The following is a 21,904-nucleotide window of genomic DNA, read 5'->3' on the forward strand; positions in this document are numbered from 1 at the left end:
TTGCAAAGAAAATAATAAAACTGAGGCGATTTGTTTGTATAGGGGAATACAGGAACAGTAACCAAGAAAAGGAGAATGGAACTCTACTGTCTTCCTTTCATTTTTCTTCTTCCCAGCAGATGAAGTGTGAAGAGGTGGGGAAGAGAGTTATGATAGAAGATGGGCCTGTTGAATGATGCCATTGATAGACAGCTGTTGAGAAAAATCATTATGGAAGCCAACACTTACTTTTTGGGTGATGGTGTTATGATGGGGAAGAATGATTAGATTTTCAGTTAGGTTAAGTGACTGAGGATATTGATTTAGTTACTGCTCTTTCAGGTTTATGGAAAACCTTCAGACTGAGGTTCTGGAGATTGAGTTCAATGAATTTTCCAAGGGTCTTCCTGCAATAACTGAGCTGGACTTTGCTAAGATCCTGCTGCGCTATACTTACCTTCAGTCTGACCAGTAAGTGAATCTTCCTCATGTTGGTGGATGATTCTGTTGTCTCAAGTGTGTGCCATATATTTTTTCCTTTCAGTGTTGTGATTGTCTTTATTTAAGGTGTGAAAAGGAAGCATTGTGTTAAGTGTTTTTCCAGATAGAAATGTGCTAGATATTCCAGTGGTGAATGATGTAATATCTTCAGGTTGCTGGTATTTTTTTTGTCAAATATCTCTCTGCAGATCTTCATTCTTACTTTTGTTTCTCATTTCATGTCTTTTCCATGGTTTGCTCTTATTTTTATTATTGCTTTAATTTCTGTGCGTGTGTCTGTTTCGTGTGTGCATGAACGTGGATGAAACATTATTGATTTCTATTATCTCTAGCTTTCTGACTTTTGAGACAATGTTTATTATGATTCAGGCCTTCAAAAAGGATTCACAGGTGATTGTAGCCCCTGACACCCTGCTGTACAACACTATCACTTGATGCACTCTAGTTGATGACCACTAAACCTTTTTGACTCATTTTGACAGTTCATGTTACTATGTTAATGGGCTAATCCTTCCAGTTGGAATCCTCTTAATTGCCTTATGACAGTATGTGGTTAGTAATGTTTATTTGTATGTATACCTACGACAGCTCCAGATATCATGTATACTTGTAGCTGCCATAACACTGTAGCCATTCGTTATTAACTTGAAAACCTAAAGTCTGCCAGATTATAATGATTTTTGAGTATCAGTTTTTGCTACCTTCCAACTTAGGAAATGCATGTAATATATGTAGCTGACAGAGGCTTCTAAGGCACCACCTGTTGATATGTCCCCTCTGCCTAGGTGCATAATACATTGAAGGCTGTGAAGCTGGTATTACAAAGGGAACATTTCCTTGGTCAGATCCTCAGTTCTGCTAACATAAACTGGGAAAAAAAAAATGCAGAAATCTTTGCTAAAGGAAACAAATGATGTTTGTGCCAAAATATAATTTATTTGTGCAGTGGTAGTATTGAAACCCAGTGAGATAAAATTGAGATGTGAGGTTAGATTATCACAAGCATTGTTATTCAGTGGCTCTTGAAATGAAAGGCTAGGAACAAGAATTACTCCTGCAGGCAGTGTTGTTAGCCTATCCATACCCTCAAATGATTTGCACTTTGAGTTCATTTTCTAGAGTGGAATTAATAGGGAGAGTGCTACAGATCTCATCTGTCATTTTCAAGCTTTTTTTTTTAATTAACTTGACAAACTGGGACCTTGCTCTGAGGGTAGCACTGCATTGGATCCATAATTTACTACAAGCCCAAGTGTGTTCATGCAAAGGAGAGGGAAAATTGAGTCCATAGGTGAAGGAATTGAGCTTCTAAAAGTTGTTAATTTGCTGCTGAATGTAGAGATGCAGGGTAAAGTTGTCTGCATAAGATATTTAGTTAACAAGATAATTTATGAATGATGAAAAGTGTGTGATAAGACAGAGCCCTGTTGAACATCATTGTTAATAGGTTTAATATGATAGAATGGTCAGAAAGAAAATGTTAAGAAAACTGCACAGAGATGGGTAGAGACTATTTAAAGGAAGTTGAGAAATCAAAGATTTATAGCAGACTCAGTTGATAGCTTTTTAATATGTCGAATGCAACAACAAAGATCTTGCTGAACTTCTCAAGAGAGGATAATCAAGATTCACTAAGGAGAACTAGAAAATTGCCATCAGATTCCCACTAAATGGTTTCTGTAGTGTCATGTTTTCAAAATCTCAGAAACAATGTTTTGAAATAAATCATGATGTGTAAGTTATTAAATGAGCACTTGGATAGTTGTGAGTGAGAGAGAGAGAGAGAGAGAGAGAGAGAGAGAGAGAGAGAGAGAGAGAGAGAGAGAGAGAGAGAGAGAGAGAGAGAGAGAATATGTACCTTTCCTTAGTGACTGCTTGTTTAGTTATTGCTTTTCTCCTTGAATCTGGACTCCCACCAAGATTATCATGGGAGTAGGGGGGGGTTAACTAAAGGTGGTTGTGAGTAATTTTAACAAAATGCTTCAATACTGTCTTTCGTACCTTTGTTGTACTATCATGTTCATCCCATCATCCCACATGGTGCTCCCTAGCAAGTGGCCAGCACACATTGATCAGCTAGAGATCTTCCACCTCACCACACACACACACACACACACACACACACACACACACACACACACACACACACACACACAAAACTGTAGCTTGTGTTAGAGGACAGCTTCGTTGCACATTGTGACTGATAAAGCATCCGGCTCCTGACTTGACCACTGTTGCTTCATAGTCTTGTTTACTTGCCACAAGGAAGTGGGGATGAAGTGAACATTAGTGTATTAATCAGCTTCACACACTACACACTGGCTTTTTGTAGATGTAATTAGAATTAATTGTATAAAAAGTAGCAATTGGCAGAGAATGTTAAATGAAAATGCTTTATCAGATATGGATATTCAATACACAGGGTTACATTTTATTAGGTAATTTAAATATGGTAATAGCCGTATAGATTGAATATTTTTCATGAGGTGTGTGACTTATGAGTAAGAGTTTACTGAATTTATGTGAAATATAAGACATTACGAATCACCCACCAGCTGGCTGAAAAATGTTGACTTGGTGGAAGCTTTGAATATTGGTCACAAAAAGGCATATATCATGTGAAAAAAAATTCACATTTTCTGTCATGTCATTACTTCATCTTTAGAACTTTCCTTGAACCCTGCCACTGTATCACATATCTTACAGTGCCAGCAAATATTCCAAGTGGTGCTTGTGAGAGGGAATGAAAAAAACTTTACCTTTTCATCTTAGTTATTTTTATGTAACAGTGAGAAGGAAAAGGACAATGTGGAAATTTGTAGGCACGTTTATTATCCTTGGTTCACTTTGAACTTGGATCACTGGTGTAGGTTTGTATAATTTGGTGCCACATAATTAGATATTCTGTACAGCACTTAGCTTAGAAGCACAATTGGTAGTCTCGCTAAAAACAGGAGAAACTTTAGAGTTGTGTAAATATTCTGTTAAGAATATAGCATTGCTGCAACATAAGTACATATCAGAAATAATAACTATGGCAGTCAGTGAGTACAGCTGTATATTGTATGGATTGCACTGAAATATATCACATGTATGTTGTGTGGTGTGAGATATTTTTGACTTTGGAATAGTTGTGGTTTTCTTCCTGCATGATGTGTTGCTGGTACACCTCAAATTAAAGAAAAGGATTTAACCTGTACTCATAAACTTGTAGCAATTTGTGATGGAAACACAGTGATAATTTCTTTAGATATCATCAATTTCTTTAGATATCATGCTCACTTGATCTTATCAAGTGCATATTCTCATTAAGCTTTGCTCTATTAGGTATGAGATGTATTTAGAGAGACTTTTGGACCGCATCCCAGAAGGGAAAGGAATCACCTTCTCAGAATTTAAGTCATTCTGCCAGTTCCTCAACACCCTGGATGACTTTGCCATTGCCATGAAGATGTATACCCTTGCTGACCAGCCCATCTCCCAAGGTGAATTATGAATTGTTCTCTCATCAAGACTGCTTTCATGGATTACATATAAATTATTTATTCTTTAATGGAAAAGTGATGATGCAATCCTTGTTAAAGAACTCCAGTCATTAATGTCCCAATAATGTTAAAAGTAGAAAAGATGTAGAAACATTTGATAATATGGATGTAGAACAATAGGTAAAGATTATTCTTGAACTACTGGTACTTTATAGATTAACTGTTATATCCCTCAGGACATGATACACAACACAGTGTGGGTGATAACATAATTTATTTATACATACTTGGTATAAAAACTAAAATACTAAGAATTGTTGAGGTACTGAGGTCATGATGTACATCACAAAGAAATAGTGCTTTAAAACAGATGTCTGTGCATTGAGGGATTTTGTGAGGAGGTGATCAACTGTGCTTTTTTTGACCTATATTGGTTTGTTTACTTAGTAATTTTCACATCCTTGCTTTTTTTTTTACTATAATGGTTTGTTTACTTAGTAATTTTCACATCCTATTCAGTTTCATTGTTTCTTCATAGTCACTCTTATTCAAGGCACTACACTGGAGATTAATATTTTTAAATATTTGAACTTTTCCTCTAGAGATCATGTCCTGTCACAAACACTTTTGATTATAGCTTGTGCATGACCTTTCAGAGGAGTTCCATCGAGCAGTAAAGATCTGCACTGGTGCTGAGCTGAGTCCCCACATTGTGGACACTGTGTTCAAGATCTTTGATGATGATGGTGACGGCCAGCTGAGCTACAAGGAGTTCATTGCCATCATGAGGGACCGGCTGCACCGAGGCTTCAAGGTGAGTTCTGAAACAGACAGTTTGGTCTTGTTGCTAAAATTTGTATTGTTCCCTCTGTAATGACAGCCCCAGACATCTGCTTGCTCTTTTCTACACATTAACTCTTGCATACGTGATGGGTAATGTACTATGATCAACATTATTGTGAGATTATTAGGCAGGGATATCTTGTAATCTCCAGTTTCCATTGCTATCTCTATATTAGGCTGACTTTTGGATTTTATAAAAGGACATTCTCAGTATCCATCTTCTTATCACTAAATCAAGATATAAATATATGCACAAGGTTTGTCCAAAAAGTCCTTAGACCAAGAGATTAAAAGTGACATTCTAATGTCTTTCAGATTGGCCCTTTGATTCCACATACTGAATCTGTTGATCTTTTTATTTCTGTAAACATTTTTGAATGGCTCCCAGATGCACCATTGCATTCTGCATATTTTCTAATTGACTCATATCAGGATCCTTTCAGTGATATGCTCAAATTTTTTGGAACAGCTGGAAATCACAGGAAAAATCTGAAAAATTTGGTACTTGATTAAGAAATCATGGATTAGGTGGAGAATGCAGAGGCCAACCAGACTTGTGGGAGTCAAGCAAGAGACAAATGCATCATTATATGTCCCAGGCCATTCTTTGCACTTAATCCAGTATTTCTTGGTTAAGCACTGAACTACTCATATTTGTCAGGGTCCCTGGTCTTCAGATATATCTTCTAGTGATTTCTAGCTATTCCTTCAATTTAAGATACCACCAGTTTGAGAGCAGTGAAGACATCACACAGAATGCAACAGTGCACTGGTAGCCATTCCAGAATAGCACTTGCCAGAATACTTCCAGCTTCAGAAGAGGCATACTTTGGACATAAGTTAGGACCCAGTAATCAGGTTGTTAGTGCCAAGTCATTAGGGAGCTTTAAAAGAAGATTAGACAGGTTTATGGACGGGGACGATAGGTGAAAATAAGTAGATCTGTTTCATACAGGGACTGCCACGTGTAGGCCATTCTTAAGAATGTTCTTGTAAGCCAGTTTTTGCCCCATGGTCTGACAGGGATGATAGGTAGAAATAAGTAGGTATGTTTCATACAGGGACTGCCATGTGTAGGCCTGATGGCTTCTTGCAGCTTCCCTTATTTTCTTAAGAATGTTCTTGTAAGCCAGTTTTTGTCCCTTGGTCTAAGTTTGGGTACTTTAGTGCAGACTTTGAATACAAGTTGCTCTTTTATATCACTGATTGAAATTGAGATGGTTAGTTTGTTGTAGGGTAATTTTGAAAATAGTAACTATAAAATATTTAGTATATTGCCCTTAATTTTCCAAAATTCCAAGAGGAAAAATTATTCTTAAAAATTAGGTAATAATTATTATCTTACTTATACCCTAATGTCAAGGCAGTTATAACTGGTTTGTTTTTGTTGATTTACATTTCATTAACACAATTTGCTCTAGGAAGTTGAACTGAGAAGAGAAATACAGGTTGTTATGAGGCATGTTAATTCCTGACTAGTTTTGCTTGTGGCTTCTGCTTCAGGAGAACTGAGGAAGCTCAGGTGTTAGCAGTGTCACATGCCAAAATTGGTTGTGCAGGTTGCCCTGTTTGCTGATTGGTTGGAACATGTCCTGGGTCACAGTCTGATGTGAGTGCATCACTGTTGCTGCAGACTCTCTCCACGTTTTGTCCCCTGCCCTCTTCTTTGTGATGTACAGTGATTTTGGTATTTCTTGTTTGATGAGGTCACTCGTTAGCATCTTCATATTACTCCATTTAAAGAGGTACCCTTTATCAGTGCAGTCTACCAGAGGATTGGTACCTTATATTTGCTCTATGTTCCTGAACTCTGTTTGTCCCATAATTGTCTCATACTAGAAGCTTGTGGCACAGCTGCAACAGGGTACTGGATCTAGTATGCTGTCTTTATTTTCCTTGGTTCTGATCTTCACTAGCTGTCTGATCTGGTGATCTTCTGATCTCACTCTGGTTTTGTCTGTTTTGCATGAAGCCTCCCCGAGAGACTGTAATATAAGACCTTGGGACAACCAAATACTTTTTTTGGCTTTTTGAGTTCTACACCTCTCTGAGACAGTCTTTAGCCTTTTCTTGTAATTTCACCAAGAGACCCTTAGGTATTCAAGTCCTGTGAGCATTTCCTTGAAGTGATTGGTTTCCTCATGCAAGTATTTTTCACTGCATATCCTGTAGGCATGTGGAAAGGAAAAAATTCAATCATTATTTGTTGTGAGCATTGAGGTAATAGATGTAGTTCCCTGTTTTTCAGTTTCCTGTACACTTTAAAAGATGCAGTTCTGCCAGATTTAATTGTCAAAATATTCAAGAACAGTAGTTTAACATCCCTCTCTTGGTCCATGGTGAACTGAATCTCATGGTGCACTTTTTTAGATTTTGTTTATCTTGTAACCAGCTATCAATAGCATGTCATCCACATAACAAAATCATTGCATTGTCCTGATATATGAATGATGTGTTAGTGATCACTGATTGAAATAATCATGGAAAATCTAAAGGGAATGCTTAACAATTTGAACCATGAAATGTAATTCATAAGGGACCAGGAGAATTTGTACAAACTTTTTTTTGGATGTGTTGATATTTGGATCAAGCAGCACAGCATCTTTTAGAATGTACAAGAAACTAACTGAGACAACTACATTAATAACTAATTTCTTCATGACGTGAAAACAAAAAGAGATCTAGTGATTGGGTTCTTCCTTTGTTGTTACAAAATAGTGAAAAATACTTGGTAAGGAAACTACCCACATGGTGAAAACACTTGTGAGACTGAGATGTCTGAAGGGCCTCCTGGTGAAACTAGAAGAAAAGCCAAAAGCCTTTCTCAAAAGTGCAGAACACAAAAAGGTTCTGACCTCACACAGGCTCAGAGGGAGGTTCTTTGCCAAAGCAGCTACATAACACTGTTGTGAGGTCACAGTGTGAGCTCAGGAGACAATATACTTGAGTAGGTAGAGAAGACCAGAAGCAAGAAAATTGGCTGTCCCACGAGCTGCTACTGTAAGACAAACAGGCAACTGTAGAAAGGTGTAAGGTACATGTGCAATGCACAGTTTCTAGCCCATCCAGGACAAATTGCAGGCTCAGAACTGGGGGCCTTCCAGATGGAGGGCCCGCACCAGCTATTGTGGCATAACTTCTGTGCTCAAACACATTGCTTGTGAAACATTTGTCAATTTTGCTGTGGAGTGCATCATGTTATAATACCAGTCAATCATATATTGCCTATGAGAGTCACTTGTGTCATACTTACACTTTCCTTGGAAATGTACTTAAAAATGTATTGCAAGTATAATGTTTTTTTTACTGCACAGTAATAAGAATTTAAGACTAGGCACAAAACTCAAGAGGGTATTGTGAATATTTGTTGTGTTATCTCAAAATGTAGTGCAAATGTGCTTATTTTGATGTATCCTTTAAAAAATTAAAATTTTTTTCTTTTCTGGTTCCCTGGAACCAATTAATTTTTTCCCATAGGTTCTTCAGTCATCATAATGCACATTTGTCATAACAAATGCCACATTGCCATAACAAACACTACATTAGAATGCATCATTTTCATTGTTGCCTAGCCTACTGCATGTAATTCACTCCACAGCAAAACTAACAAGGAGTGTGTCTGTTTGCACATTGCCCAGTGATAGTTGGTGTGGTCTAGAAAATCTCCAGTTATGAGCCTGCACATTGTCCTGGGTGACAATTGTTGTGTATTGCTTGTGTACCACCACTTGTCTCCATTGCTGTGAAAGTGTGCTGGTGCTGAGGAGTAGCCTAATCAGACAAAGAAAATATTAGAAACACTGTACATTATCACAAACTTGAACAAGGTGATAGGGGGAACAGTGTGGACCAGTCAGTAGTAGCAATGTAATACACCGATACTAGACTGTGATCTATGATGTGTTGTGGCCAATCACCCATCAGGGTGACCTGCAGGACTGCTTCTGGCTGATTACAGCACCAACACCAGGGCTTCCTCAGTTCCTATAAAAAAGTCACAAATAAACTACATAGCCTAGTCCATGAACTCACAACCTGCAACTAGAGCATAAGCTACTTTTGTAACCTCATCAATGATTGTTCCAGGGCTTGGCTTGTGTTCTGCTTAGTGTAGATGTCTACACTTTTATTTTTCTTTCAAGTATCACAGTTACTTTATGCAATATTTAGTTTATTGATAGGTAGACAGAAAAATGATAGATTATGAACATGTTTAAAACAGTCATTATTGGTGAAATTGTTGAGGTAGGATGGTAGCAACTTTTTTTTATACAGAGCTGTACGATCAAGACAACGGCAGCTGACTGAAAGTGTGTGTGTTCTTATACTGTTGAGTTGCTGTAATATTGCACTTTCAGTTTAGAATAAAAAGTTGCTTACCATCGTTCCTTTCTGCCTTATCTAAAATCCAACGTTATTTAAAAAAAATTTCTTGCATACCAATATTAATATTTACAACAGTATCTTAATAAATCCATTAAAAAGCAGCATAGAATGTGGTATAAACATTTCCAACTCTATCCATGACTTCAGTTTGCATCATTTCCCTTACTCTGTCAATTAACAGTAAATTTCAATATTTATAAACACATTCATAGTTATCCATGACTTCAATTTGCACCATTTTCCTTACTCTGTCATTTAACAATAAATTTCAACATTTACAAACACATTCATAATCTATCATTTTTATGTACAATGGAGAGAGAGAGAGAGAGAGAGAGAGAGAGAGAGAGAGAGAGAGAGAGAGAGAGAGAGAGAGAGAGAGAGAGAGAGAGAGAGAGAGAGAGAGAGAGTATTGCACAAAATAATGAAAATACTAGGAAGCAAAGTAAAATTTGTAGTGTGGAAAGGTCAGTGTTTATGCTAAGTGGGAGGACCCATCAGCAACAAACTTATGAAAAGCAGCTTATGCTCCATTTGCACACTACCGAGTGAATACACTATGGTCGCAGATAAATTCATCTCATAATGCCTGTATCTCAAGTTTTCTCATCTCCACTTCCCTTAATGTTAAAATGACTTTCTTTGATAACTGGTAGAAATGACACCATGTTGTTGATTATTTTGAATGGATTTTGAATGAATTTTCTTTACAACAGCAACTAACTTTACTCATTTCAGTGATTTAGTTTGTGCCACAAGTCTCTGCTATAGAGAGTGGTGCTTCTTTTCATTTGTTGCATTTAACACCATGGCTTCTGTCATTACCCAGCAAACCTCAAGGAGTGAAGGGTGGGATGCCTTCAAGCAGTGCGTCAAGAGTGAGATGAAGGCCGTGGTGTGAGGACCTGAGGTGGTGGTTCAAGGTGCAGTCTGTTATTATATTACTTTTGAACTACATTTATAGTGTTATTCATAGTGTTAACATGTCAGTAGGGAAGGATACACAGAGACTGAACTGAAAATAAGTTATGTGACTAGATGGGAGATGTAATCAGTGTGCATAGTTATTTTTGGAATATGTTCAAATGGTGTGAAATGTGGAGTGATGGAATGGATGAAAAGAAATGCACTAAGATGGCTTGGCCTCTAGATAAGATTGCATGAGGAACTGGACACCTAAATAGAGATAGACTCAGATAGGAAATAACCCTTTTAAAAGGAAAGCAGTGAATACCACACAAGTTGAAAGTTATTGATTTAAGCCACTGTTAAGAAGAGTATGAGCTGTGAACACCTGAAAGATTTATCTAGAAAACATTATGAGGAGAAAGGCTTATCTAGAGGTACAGAGTTGATATCATTACTTGCTAACATGTTACTCCCCCTCCAGCAACAAGAACCCTCTGAAGGGTGGGCAGGCTTCAAGGCATGTGTCAAGAATGCCATGAGGAGTCAACAGCAGCAGGACCAGCAGCCCTCCCTCACCTAGGCCCTCCAGGCACACTTGTTACAGAGCACTGCAAAGATAGTTATTCACAAAATGCAGTTTTCATAATCTGGAGTGTGTGTACACAAATGTATTGTAAAACTATGTACATAAAGTACTTAAAATGCATCTGAATTAAATTGTCATGTTGTTATGTATTGAGAAAAAAGCAATCATTTTGGTTTGGTTATTAATACTGAAAACTTAACCTGATCTCTATTCAACACAAATATGTAAAGGTCAACAGATCAGCTGCATCATGCAAGCTCCGTCCACCATCTGATGTTTCAAATTAATGCAGAAATTTTAACACAAAAACAGTAACTTGTCAATGACTGGTACAACTTACATTACCAACAGTGAAGATTTGCTATTCTCTGGTGCACCAAAAGTGCTGTGAACATATAGGAGTATTAGGTTGGGTGATTGCATGAAATAACTCATTCATTGTTCTGTATAGGTGAACAAATATTTAAGAAACTTTGATCAAATTGCACAAATGTAATTTTGTTCATAGGATGATTTGTTGTGTGTGCTTTATTCTGTATACCAATGAAATAACATTCTAGGAGGCAAGTTTCCTTTAGCTCAGACTGGTCTGCTTTAGAAAACCTTGAAGCTCATGCTGCATACAATGCTTTTGTGTCACCTGGGTAATAAGGAAAGTGTCCCTAAATGTCTTAGCAATGAAAGTCATGTTTTCTTTCTGCTAAGATATGTTCAACACTAACAATTCTGAAGATTACAGTTGACTTGTTTAGGGAATGAAGCACAACCAGTTGCATTACCATTAAGAAAATAATGAATTCATGCTATGTAGATAAGTTTGTTTCTATCTAGTCAAAGAATCATATGTACAGAATCTTTATCCCTTGTATTAAATCTCTGATCTGATGTCATATGTACATTGCTTGTTGAGAAGATATTGTAATGTTGTTATTTATATTATGTTGTTACTTTTTATAGTGAATAAATATAAATTCTAACTGCTGCAGATTGAAAGTAGCTAAAATAAGTTATTTGTACAGTCTAAAATGTGAAAGGGAAGGCCATTTTATATAGAGAATACTAACTAAAACTGGGGAGGGAGGAGAAAGATTGTTAATTATTGTTATAAAATTTTACTGCAAAGCCAGTTTCCAGTAGCTTGTTAGAAGTACTTAATTTAAGCAAAGGTTTTAAGCCCTGAAACAATTTCTACAAAAGAATTCCAAAATTATTGTATCATATTGGCAACAGAACTGAATGTTTTTGATTACCTATAAAATTTTAATGCAAAATGCATTTCCAGTAGCTTGTTAGTACTTGAAACAATTAATGGTTTTGACTATCAGATAAATTACAACAAAAGAATAAACAAAATAATTATATTTATATTAATTTAATGGTAAAACAATTCAGTTCCTCTGCATGATAGAAATTTATTGAATTCTTAAACCCATACAAATGCATGCAAACCCAAACAAACCCATGCAAATTGAAATAAAGCAGATTAGAAACTGATCTTTTTTTTTCCTAACTTGGAAAGTTAAAGAAAGTTAGGCAAAGCTGCAGGCATAGGTGGTATAATTATGGAGAAGTGGTAGTAGACTGGATGTTTCAAATATGTAAACTGATATGGAGGCAAGGAGTACTAGATGGGTATGGGAATCAGTATAATAGCTGTAGAATTTGCTTAATGAACCTGGAAAATTGTATGAGGGTATAATAGCTATAGGATTTGCTTATGAGCCAAGACCAAGAGATTGATGGAAATGACAGAGGTGAGGATCAGGAAGAATTGATAGTTTACGATGTAGAGAAATGGGAAAAAATATATGAAGCATTCATGGACAGGAACAGTGTGGGATGAGCTGTAGTAGCATGTTTGCAGATGGAGAGTGGAGGAGATAAGAGCTTAAATATATGGGTACAGTGGCAAGCAAACATGACATTAAAATAGATAAAAAGGGAGGACTAGGAGAGATCAGCATGTCACAGCATCAATTACATGTCAGGAAAGAATAAAATGTGTATACAGATGTATATAGAGGTTTAAGAAATAATATTCTGCCAAGACTATGTTATTGAATAAAATACAAGTCAAGACTGTGCTGTGGAAATGAGATCCCTGAGAGGGGCAAGTGGAGAGGCTTGATGGGACAGTAAGGGCAATGAAAGTGTATGAGAGAGGTGATATAAGCACCTGAGTAAGTGGAATGAACTGTGAATTAGTAGAATAGGTGAAAAGGAACATGTTAAAGTGATATGGTCATACCGAGGTAATAAAAAGGGTAAAGTGAAGGTTTTTTTTAAAGTTTCTAGAGAAACATGTGAGTTGAAGAAACTGATAATTGAGGAGAGCCATCTAGAAGCATAGGGTGAATGAGTACTTGAACAAGCAACTAGTACCAAATAAGTGAGAAAATATGGTCAAATAGTTGTGTGGTAGCAAAAAAAGCAGGCTAATCCAAAATATTAATCTAATTAACTTCCATGGTATTTCAGCCAACGGGCAAACTTGGTAGAAATACACAAGGTTGATTTTATGAATATTATGTTAAGGAAGCACCTACAGATCTGTTAACAACCATGAAACCTTGTCACACTTTTCATGATGACAACAAAACAGTGATACAAGTGGAACTTCTTACCTTCACCACAACAGACCAGCTAATATGCAGTTCATGACCAGAAGTCTTCATCTGGTGAGTCCCAGCCTGCTTCCACCTTTGCACCACTGCCAAAGTCCACCTGCTTGTCATACTCATAGTCAGGATCTCCAGGACGGACACAATTCTTCTCAAAACTGGTGTTCATAACCTGCAAGTCAGAATACTCGTATGTGATTCATTACTATCTAAACATGCACAACAAATCAACAGAACTCAAACTATCAAATTATAGTCCATTCTTTAATCATAGGATATTTAAGATCATCATAACTTTCAATTCAATGTCGTGCACCAAACATGCTTGTCTCAGATAATCCATTTCCACAGCAAACACCCTTGACTGCTATACACTAATCCAAGCCCAGACCTCTAAGCCATATATCAATGTTGGCAGGAAAATACTATTTCTAATACCCCTCTCTATATTCCTTGCATAACCCTTGCAAGTGATCCTAGGACAAGCCCACCATTCACCACCCTCTCTCACTGTTTTGCCATGCATCTCACCATATTTACATAATACTATATACCCAGATACTTGAACTTTCACCTCCTCCTATAACCACCTCACACCTTCCTACAGGTGGCACACTCACCCTATTAGGTATCCCTGTCATACACCTCTACTTCTTTCCTTTAAAAGAATGATCACCTTACTTTTCCTGGCATTCACTTTCAGCTTTCATCTTCTAAATGCACTAGAACTGATTCACCTCTCAGAAGTTCCATTTGTCTCTCTGCCAGTAAGACTGTCTCCTCTGCAAACAAACATGCTACTTCATTGTTGTATGCCTCAAAAAATAACTCAATATAACAAGTTTTGAAGCACAATGAGGTATTTAGCAAAACATGACATCAACTGGCTGTTTCTGTTTCCCTCTTCCTATGACTTGAATTCTTTCAAGAGGAAAATCTCAAAAAACTTCACTAATTTTGGTTAATTCTTTTGGCTCTTATACTTAGGGGACTGGCACCTCAGTCGGACTTCTTTTTTCATCTATATTTTGTTGCCCTTGGCCAGCATCCCTCTTATATTTGGAAAAAGCTTGACTTCATGAGGTCTTACAAGTACACTGGCAAGGAACATCACCATCACATCCATATCCTTTTACTGCTCTTCCTTTAAACTTGTCACCTTTTTCTTCTTATCAAGATTTGCATCATCCAGCTTGTTGAGGTCCTGCTCTGGGTCAACTGAATACTCCTGCCCGACTATGGTTGTTGCCTCCTCCAGATTTCGGCCACGCTCCACCTCCTGAAGGATGCGCAACATCTTCTCTATTCTGACATCTGGAACCTGAAAGCAAGATAAATAACAAGAGAATGAACAAATATATTTCAAATATAATATGGGTGCAAAGCAATGGCGCAGTGATATAATTTCTAGCAACATATGGATAAGACTGACAATCACATTTTTCATCTATAAGGACAAGAAAAAGAATGCTTAAGCTCGACACACCAAAAGTCTTCTAATTTCCATAAGCTACATATGCATGCATATACATTTTAAACAATACATATGATTGCTTCTTCTGATTACTTTCTCCTTTCTTGTGAAAACAGCAACACAATCAGTGCTATATTACTAGTAACACACCAAAGCAAACAGATTCAATTAGTGACATCAGGATCCTATTTCCTATAAAGAAGTAGATAAGATGCCTGAAATGTATAAGTAAAAATTCAGATATGGCAAAAAATATCACCATTTGGTACTTTAAAACAAATTGCAAAAATATATAAGCAGACATTTAAAATGTCTTTATCCATATGAAGAATTTTTAACGGCACAAACTTACTTCATCTAAAAATGGTTGATGTCTGTCTTTCATCTCTTTCAAGACATTTTCAACTGAGCCAAACTTGTTGAGAAACCTGATGGGCATCACTCGATAGCGCTCCTTCCCGGCAGCACTGCGGTACACCAGCGTGAGGCCTGGGGGATGCGTGCGCACTCCCAGCTTGAGTGGTTCCATGGCTGACGGGTAGAGGTGTCAATCCAGGAATGGATATGATAGGCTTCATTTCAAGATAAGCAAAATAAGAGACCACAAGAAGGCAATCTATATGTAACATGCAGATAGATACTGATATAAAATTTAGGGAAGTCACATATTATACATAAGTAGATGTTAGGGTAGGTAGTTCACCTGAAAAGGCAGGCACTGCCCAGGGATCAAACCCGGAACCTTCCACTCACTGGGCAGACATGCTACCCGTTACACCACAGTCGTTTCTTGGTGACAATCCTCACAATAGACTAACATATACTCTATATCAAACTATACTAGGTATTATCACACCAACAAGAAGTTTCATTTAGCACTTCACACATAGCAAACACATTCACAAGGGAATTGATAGTGATGTTTGTCAAATTCTACCTGGACGAGGGGAAGAAGGGATTGAAAACATTTCAGAAGTAGAATTATTTCTGAGAAGAGGAAGATTGAAAATTGTGGCAGAGACCTTAGACTTAGAGCAGGTTGGTTTGTGGAGTGGTGGCCAAGGAAATATTTTATACCCACAGCAAGCCATCATATGCAGCCTTCCTTCTTCCTGCTTTACTGACTCAAGCAGAGGCTAAGCTGCACTGTTATTATAGGGATCCTTGATTTGAAGGGCCCAAAAAGGTTAGATTAGCCCACACAGAGTTCAGTCAGGCTTAGATTGGGTTAGGTTAGGTGACTTGGTTACAATTCTGGTGAAAGGACCTGTTCCTTTCAGGCTAATTCTGGTGTATTTTCATATAAGTCTTTTTAAGTGGAAAATGCAAAATTGTGATCTGGTAAAATAAATAAATAAATAAATAAAAAATAAATAAAGATAAATAAATATATAAATAAATAAACATATAAATGTATATATAAATAAATATCGTATTTTGTCCTCAAAAAGATTATGCCTAAAAAAAAAATAATAATATAAATAAATAAATAAATAAAATTTAAAAGTTGCAGAATTGCAGCATAATTACTGTTTCTCAATCCTCCACTGTCAGTCATGAAAACATGAAAACATATTTGGCACTAGATTTAAGTTTGGCATCCCCTTGACTGTTCAGCCATTAGGATATTACTAACAGGTATTTCAAGAGAGGAATAACTATGTAATGTGTATAGGTCTGTGCACAGTACCTCCAGCTCCCACACTTGGGTTTCATGCAATCACCTGAACTGTTTGACTGTAGAGCTCCTCCTGCCCCAGTCTTCTAACTGTTTATGTCCAACAAATCAAGTTATATCAAGAAGCCACAAACATTTAAAGTTAATGAAGATTGAAAAATGAGGTGAATGATTATTTTGGGAGGGCTCCAGCCTTTTTAAATGGCCATCTTAAAGCACTCACTGTTACTAGCTGTGATAAGAGACAAGCTAGATTTTACTGTAATTTCAACCAATACAACACACATAATAACAGGTAATTATTTCTAAGTTCTGAATATCACTATTTGGAATAACTCTAATCCCACTGAGACAGAAAAAAATGGAAAATTAATTTATTATTAAAACTGCAAATTTACTCTTAGACAAGTCCACTCTCTTATCACTCACCATCTGTCAATCAAAAGATCCCTGGAACTTCAGAACCAACAACACAGTAACTGACCAGTGAAAGATGCAGCACAAAACCATCAGAGAGCCAACAAAACTTCTGGAGACAAAGACAATTTCAGAACCAAGGAAAAGTCACACTATAACACTACAATATTAAGAAACTATAGAAATAACCTTACTCTACTGATTTAGAGAATGACTATTCGTTTCTGGGCCTAAATATTTTTTTTTTTCTGAATCTTGAGCCACATAATGAAGGGATCAGCAGTGAAATTAAGAACTGAATTAATCTAAATCTTAATGATATTATTTTAGATTTACACCACCATACACCATAACATTGGAAATGTGATTTTTGCATGCCTAACTGGTGTCTAAGAAACTTTATCTCTCTGAGTTTCTGTGGGAAATCCATAGTTTTCAAAAATAAGCACTGGCACTTCCACCAAAAATTCCCTAGACCTAATCCTGTAGGATAGGTTAGGTTGTTAAATTAGTATCCATGAAGGGAGGTTCAGGGTGGTGCAGTTCCCTGGTTAGGTTAGATTAGTATCCTGGGGAGAAGGGTGGGGGGCAGGAATGGGGGATGCAGCCCTCTGGCTAGGTTAAGGGGATTAAGGTGTAAATCTAAAAGTTTACCAACTTAACTAACTAAACCTATCCTTACCTTGGTTGTTGTGTAGTTTAACACAATACACCCATAGCATTTACTATCATGCTCAAGTTGTACATCAAATCATTTGGAGTATTTTGTAATGGTTACATCATGTGGTGCAAATAACAACTCTCAAACAAATTTTCAAAATTTATCTCGATTTTCTGGCTCTCATCCTTCCTCTTGACCCTGGACTGGCTCAATCGATACTGCTTATGTGTTAGTATGTTGATATGCAGGTACTGTGATCACATTATGTTGCCACAGTAACTAGTCCTGTGGCAGGTATTTTATTCACAATTGTATTATTGACATATTTTTGTTGCACTGAAAACAAATTAACTGTCATATTAATATGTAATCAAATAAAGTTTTATGCATGACACATTTGTACCACACAAAATGCCACCATTTCAAATGGCCGGTGTAGTTTGGAATTAGTCTGTGTGTAGTCCTTTGCAAGAGTATGAAAGACAGCAGGGGAGCTGCCATTTCATTTCTACCTTCATCATCATCAAACAAGTGTACAGATTGGAAATTGGGTCTACTCAACTTTTTCCTGGGCTACAGTGGGAAATCCAGGGATCTGTAAATCTTGATTTTGTGAGAATTTTCAAGTCATTCTTGTTAGTGTGGTGTGCTGGTCAGACTAGCATCCATAAGGGGGAGCAGTCCAGGGGGGGGGCAAATCCTCCAGGTTAGTTTAGGTTAGGTTAGGTAATGTTAGGTTAGGTTAATGACCTTAAGGTAATGTGACCAGATTTTCTGGAGTTTAAAAGTGGGACATTATAATATATATATATATATATATATATATATATATATATATATATATATATATATATATATATATATATATATATATATATATATATATATATATATATATATATATATATATATATATATATATATATATATATATATATATATATATATATATATATATATATTATTTATTTATTTATTACACACACAAACACACACACACACACACACCTCTGAGTGCCCTGTGTGAATTGAGTGTAATGACTTCTGCTTGCTTGTAGTATGTATTTGAAGCGAGTTAGAAAAAAATAAAACTTAAACGACTTTATATGATTTTTTGATACAGTCACTGCATAACATGTACAGCAAGTACATAACTTATTGGAATCAACGGCCAGGACAACCACCTGCCTCACCTATCACCTCTCTCTCTCTCTCTACACACACACACACACACACACACACACACACACACACACACACACACACACATGCATGAGTACTCTACAAAGTTAATAAACAACTAATAAAATAGTAAAGTTTGGCAAGATTATACAAAGTTCATAAAGAGATAATATAAAAAGTCTGATAAGATTATCAGTGGGGCAACCATGAAAACGCAGGACAGACATTGAAAATAACAGGACTAACCTACCTAAAACGGGACTCTGGTCACCTTATCTAATGGGGGTTAGGTTAAGATGGCCTAGAAATTTCACGTTTTCAAAATATGGTGTTTCTCATCCTTATATTTTTTTGAGAATCTAAAAAAAAAATTGCCTCATTTTGGATTTCCCCACCTAAGAACCCCTTTTCCACAATGCCCTAAACTTGTCAGGGGGATAGGCAAAGAGAAAAACAAGATGGGTGCATTGCGTTAAATTGTAATTTTACCTTTACCTTAACTAATAACACTAATGTTACTATCGGAATAACCAGTGACGTGCAGCACAAAACCAACAGAATCAACAACACTGCGAGACAAAGAACTAAAAAATCAAAGAAAAGCACACTAACTCCAAACAATGCCCCTTACGTAGAAATAAATGGTCACTCACGAAATTACTAAACTAATTTAAAGTTACTTCCATAATGCCCTGTTAACCAACTGAAACAATCTAAACTAAACGCTAATGTCACTTCAATGTTATCATAATACAGCAATTCTAAACCTTTACCTGCACTAGTCACATGCTGCCATCTAGTTAAATCTGATATTTCTTGTTGCTTGGGTGTGGCCTTTAACTAGTAGGCTACATGGGCGAGTCTGGGGCTGGCGTCGCCTTTTCAGTAGGAGCTTGAAAGGTGTTGTGTTGTAGCAGGGAAGCGGCGTCCTACTAGGGAGGCAGCAACTGTCCAATAACGCGGGTAATTCTTCACAACGGTGCTACTATTCTACAACTTTACTCTTGATTGATACGTTTCCTGCTGTATATGAAACAGGTACAATAAAGGGGAAGGACGGAGCCTACCAGACTCTCCATGGATATAGGATAGGCTAAAACATTTATATGAAGAAAACTGCAAAAGGACGAATACGTAGCTAACTAATCACAGACGGCTGGCCAAAGACAGGACAAGACACACTACATCATAATCTGGGGACAAATGTTGGATATTCCTTAAGAATATCCGTCAGTGTGTCAGAAATGAGGAATCAAGAGACAAAGGCAAGATCCTGTTGGTCTTGTGGCCTAAATTTAGCAAATGAGTGGACACTCCATGATATTGTATTGCTGTGTGTGGCCTCTTGTTGCAGCACACTGTTCAGTATCAGCAAAGGGCAATATTAACCTCCCACAAATACCTACAGCCCAGCCTGAACTGCAATACCACCACGTCCTGCGATGTTCTGTCTCCTCCATAAGTGTAATCGCTGTTCTGAGATACTCGCATTGTGAATGCTATTGGGACTGCCAATGTAGCAGCTATACGCCAGCTGATCACTTATATTACTGTTTACATAATGCTTAATTTTAGTCTTAACATCACCCAGGGTGTACTGTGAGCCACTGTGTCGTTCTCAAAGGCACGCTGAGCCAGACTGTCCGCCTTTTCATCAAGCTGGATGCCCACATGATAAGGCACCCAGGTGGAGTGGACTGTACAGTTGCTCTAGTACCTCCCAGGATGCAAATGAAACACTTATTGACTACGTAGCAGTCAGTTAGAGAGGTAGACTGGAGTACAAACAAAGTAACCTGACTGTCAACAAAGAAATATACATCTTTATGAAGAGGAGCAACAAGATGTAAAACCTCAAGAATGGCATATAGCTCTGCTATACTGGAGGACAAGTGGGCAGGAAGCCGCCTGGGCACCTCAGTGTAGTGACTGGATGAATTGTATTAACGGATGAACAGCTCGGATCCTGCTGTTGACTAACGCGTCACTGTACGTAAACATGACCGGGATGGATAATATCGTGTGCTGGTCCTATTTATAACAGATTCTTCCTTATACAAAAGAAGCTGTCACGGAATATAGTCCGTAAACAACGCTTCGATGATAATAACTGTATTTTCAAAAAATATCCATCTTTGACATTATGCAGTTTCAGACAGTCAGATTATTCATCCCCCTTTGTAAGTCTTCATCGTAGAAAATAAACTTACGGATTATAGTCTTTAAACAGCGCTTGGATGATATAAACTGCATTTTATCTCTTAAAACTATTAGATATTGCTTACCTTCAGAAGAATTTATTATTAATAAATCTTTACATAAAGACACTTTTTGAATTTCAGGTAGGTAACCCTTTTCTAAGTAAACTATTGAAACTGGCAGCTTGTGTTTTTTTTCTTTTTAATAACTTTATTGTCTTAGGCCAGAACCCGTCTTACATAAAAAAAAAAAAAAAAAAAAAAATCCCGCAGCCACAAGTTTCTCATCTTTACAACACAATGCTGCCACCAAAAGACACGAGCAACTTCCATTTACCAGTATGCAGGACCTCTCATGGCCCTACAGCAACCTGTCAAGGGGGTAAAGATGGAACATTTCTGGTGTGGGGACACACGCCCACGCCCTTGCCGCCCACATTGCAAGGCGCGCCTTTCCCCTTGGGACTTGACGACGCTTCGGGTGCCAGCCTCGGCCAACCACGTGGAGTGAGGTCAACCCTCGTCTCCACCACTCCCTTGTCTCCGCGGTGCTTCGGCCTGCTTCACGGCCGGGTGAGACCCCAGGACCTTACGAGCCCTTTACCTTTCTGGCTGCGTGACTTCCTTTCACCTCACGAGTCCCAGCTTGACCTGGGCACAGCAACCACCCCAGCATAAGCAGTCCTTGTCCGCCTTGCCTCGGTGGCAGACGTGAGGCTCCCTGGCAGCTTATCATATTTGTTATTTTGTACAGTTTACTTTACTAATATATCTGCAGCTGCTTTGCAATGAGTTTACCTTCATCCTGGACACCACCTACACAAGCGCGTACTAGAAGAGCCCGATTACCTAATACTCGTACACATAACACAGTCTATAATTCATACTGATAAAGAACGCTAACTCTTTCATAAGTCAATTGATGCAAGGGCTCCTAATCATTCATATTCTATTACTTATCCCTTTTTACTTGGTTTCAATTCG

General features: G+C 37.4%; 2 protein-coding genes across 14 annotated transcripts in view; one reads left to right on the forward strand and one right to left on the reverse strand.

The window, feature by feature from the left end:
• LOC135105736 (calcium uptake protein 3, mitochondrial-like) overlaps positions 1–12,179 on the forward strand; it is a 29,837-nt gene extending 17,658 nt beyond the window's left edge. For 3 of the 6 annotated variants that reach the window (XM_064014181.1, XM_064014183.1, XM_064014186.1), the window contains 5 exons: positions 322–450; positions 3,808–3,965; positions 4,622–4,779; positions 10,024–10,117; positions 10,585–12,179. In XM_064014181.1, the coding sequence (XP_063870251.1) occupies positions 322–450; positions 3,808–3,965; positions 4,622–4,779; positions 10,024–10,095 (517 nt within the window). In that variant the 3' untranslated portion in view covers positions 10,096–10,117; positions 10,585–12,179. The remainder of the gene's footprint in view (positions 1–321; positions 451–3,807; positions 3,966–4,621; positions 4,780–10,023; positions 10,118–10,584) is intronic. The other 3 variants (XM_064014180.1, XM_064014182.1, XM_064014185.1) reach the window with 1 other exon arrangement.
• LOC135105738 (centrosomal protein of 19 kDa-like) lies at positions 4,221–19,720 on the reverse strand. 8 transcript variants are annotated; one of them, XR_010270982.1, is made up of 8 exons: positions 19,496–19,710; positions 15,137–15,315; positions 14,470–14,631; positions 13,314–13,482; positions 10,559–11,074; positions 7,664–8,792; positions 6,255–6,974; positions 4,221–4,786 (listed from the first exon to the last, which is right to left on the reverse strand). XR_010270982.1 is itself a non-coding variant. In XM_064014188.1 (5 exons), exons 2-4 carry the CDS (start codon positions 15,311–15,313, stop codon positions 13,345–13,347), a joined length of 477 nt encoding a protein of 158 aa, XP_063870258.1. In that variant the 5' UTR covers positions 15,314–15,315; positions 19,496–19,710; the 3' UTR covers positions 4,221–4,786; positions 13,314–13,344. The 8 variants fall into 8 exon arrangements, 1 of the variants encoding a protein (XP_063870258.1); XR_010270983.1 differs by having other exon boundaries at positions 7,557–8,792; XR_010270986.1 differs by lacking the exons at positions 6,255–6,974; positions 7,664–8,792 and adding an exon at positions 16,892–18,198 and having other exon boundaries at positions 19,496–19,720.
• Positions 19,721–21,904: the final 2,184 nt, after the last annotated feature.

Source organism: Scylla paramamosain, chromosome 12 (assembly GCF_035594125.1).
Source record: "Scylla paramamosain isolate STU-SP2022 chromosome 12, ASM3559412v1, whole genome shotgun sequence".
Lineage (NCBI taxonomy): Eukaryota > Metazoa > Arthropoda > Malacostraca > Decapoda > Portunidae > Scylla > Scylla paramamosain.

Coding starts and splice junctions, on each gene's coding strand:
- LOC135105738 (XM_064014188.1), bottom strand. CDS start 15,313: ATGGAACCACTCAAGCTGGGAGTGCGCACGCATCCCCCAGGCCTCACG. Junction 14,632..15,136: donor ATCAACCATTTTTAGATGAA/GTAAGTTTGTGC, acceptor TCTTGCTTTCAG/GTTCCAGATGTCAGAATAGA. Junction 13,483..14,469: donor ATCTTGATAAGAAGAAAAAG/GTGACAAGTTTA, acceptor TCTGACTTGCAG/GTTATGAACACCAGTTTTGA.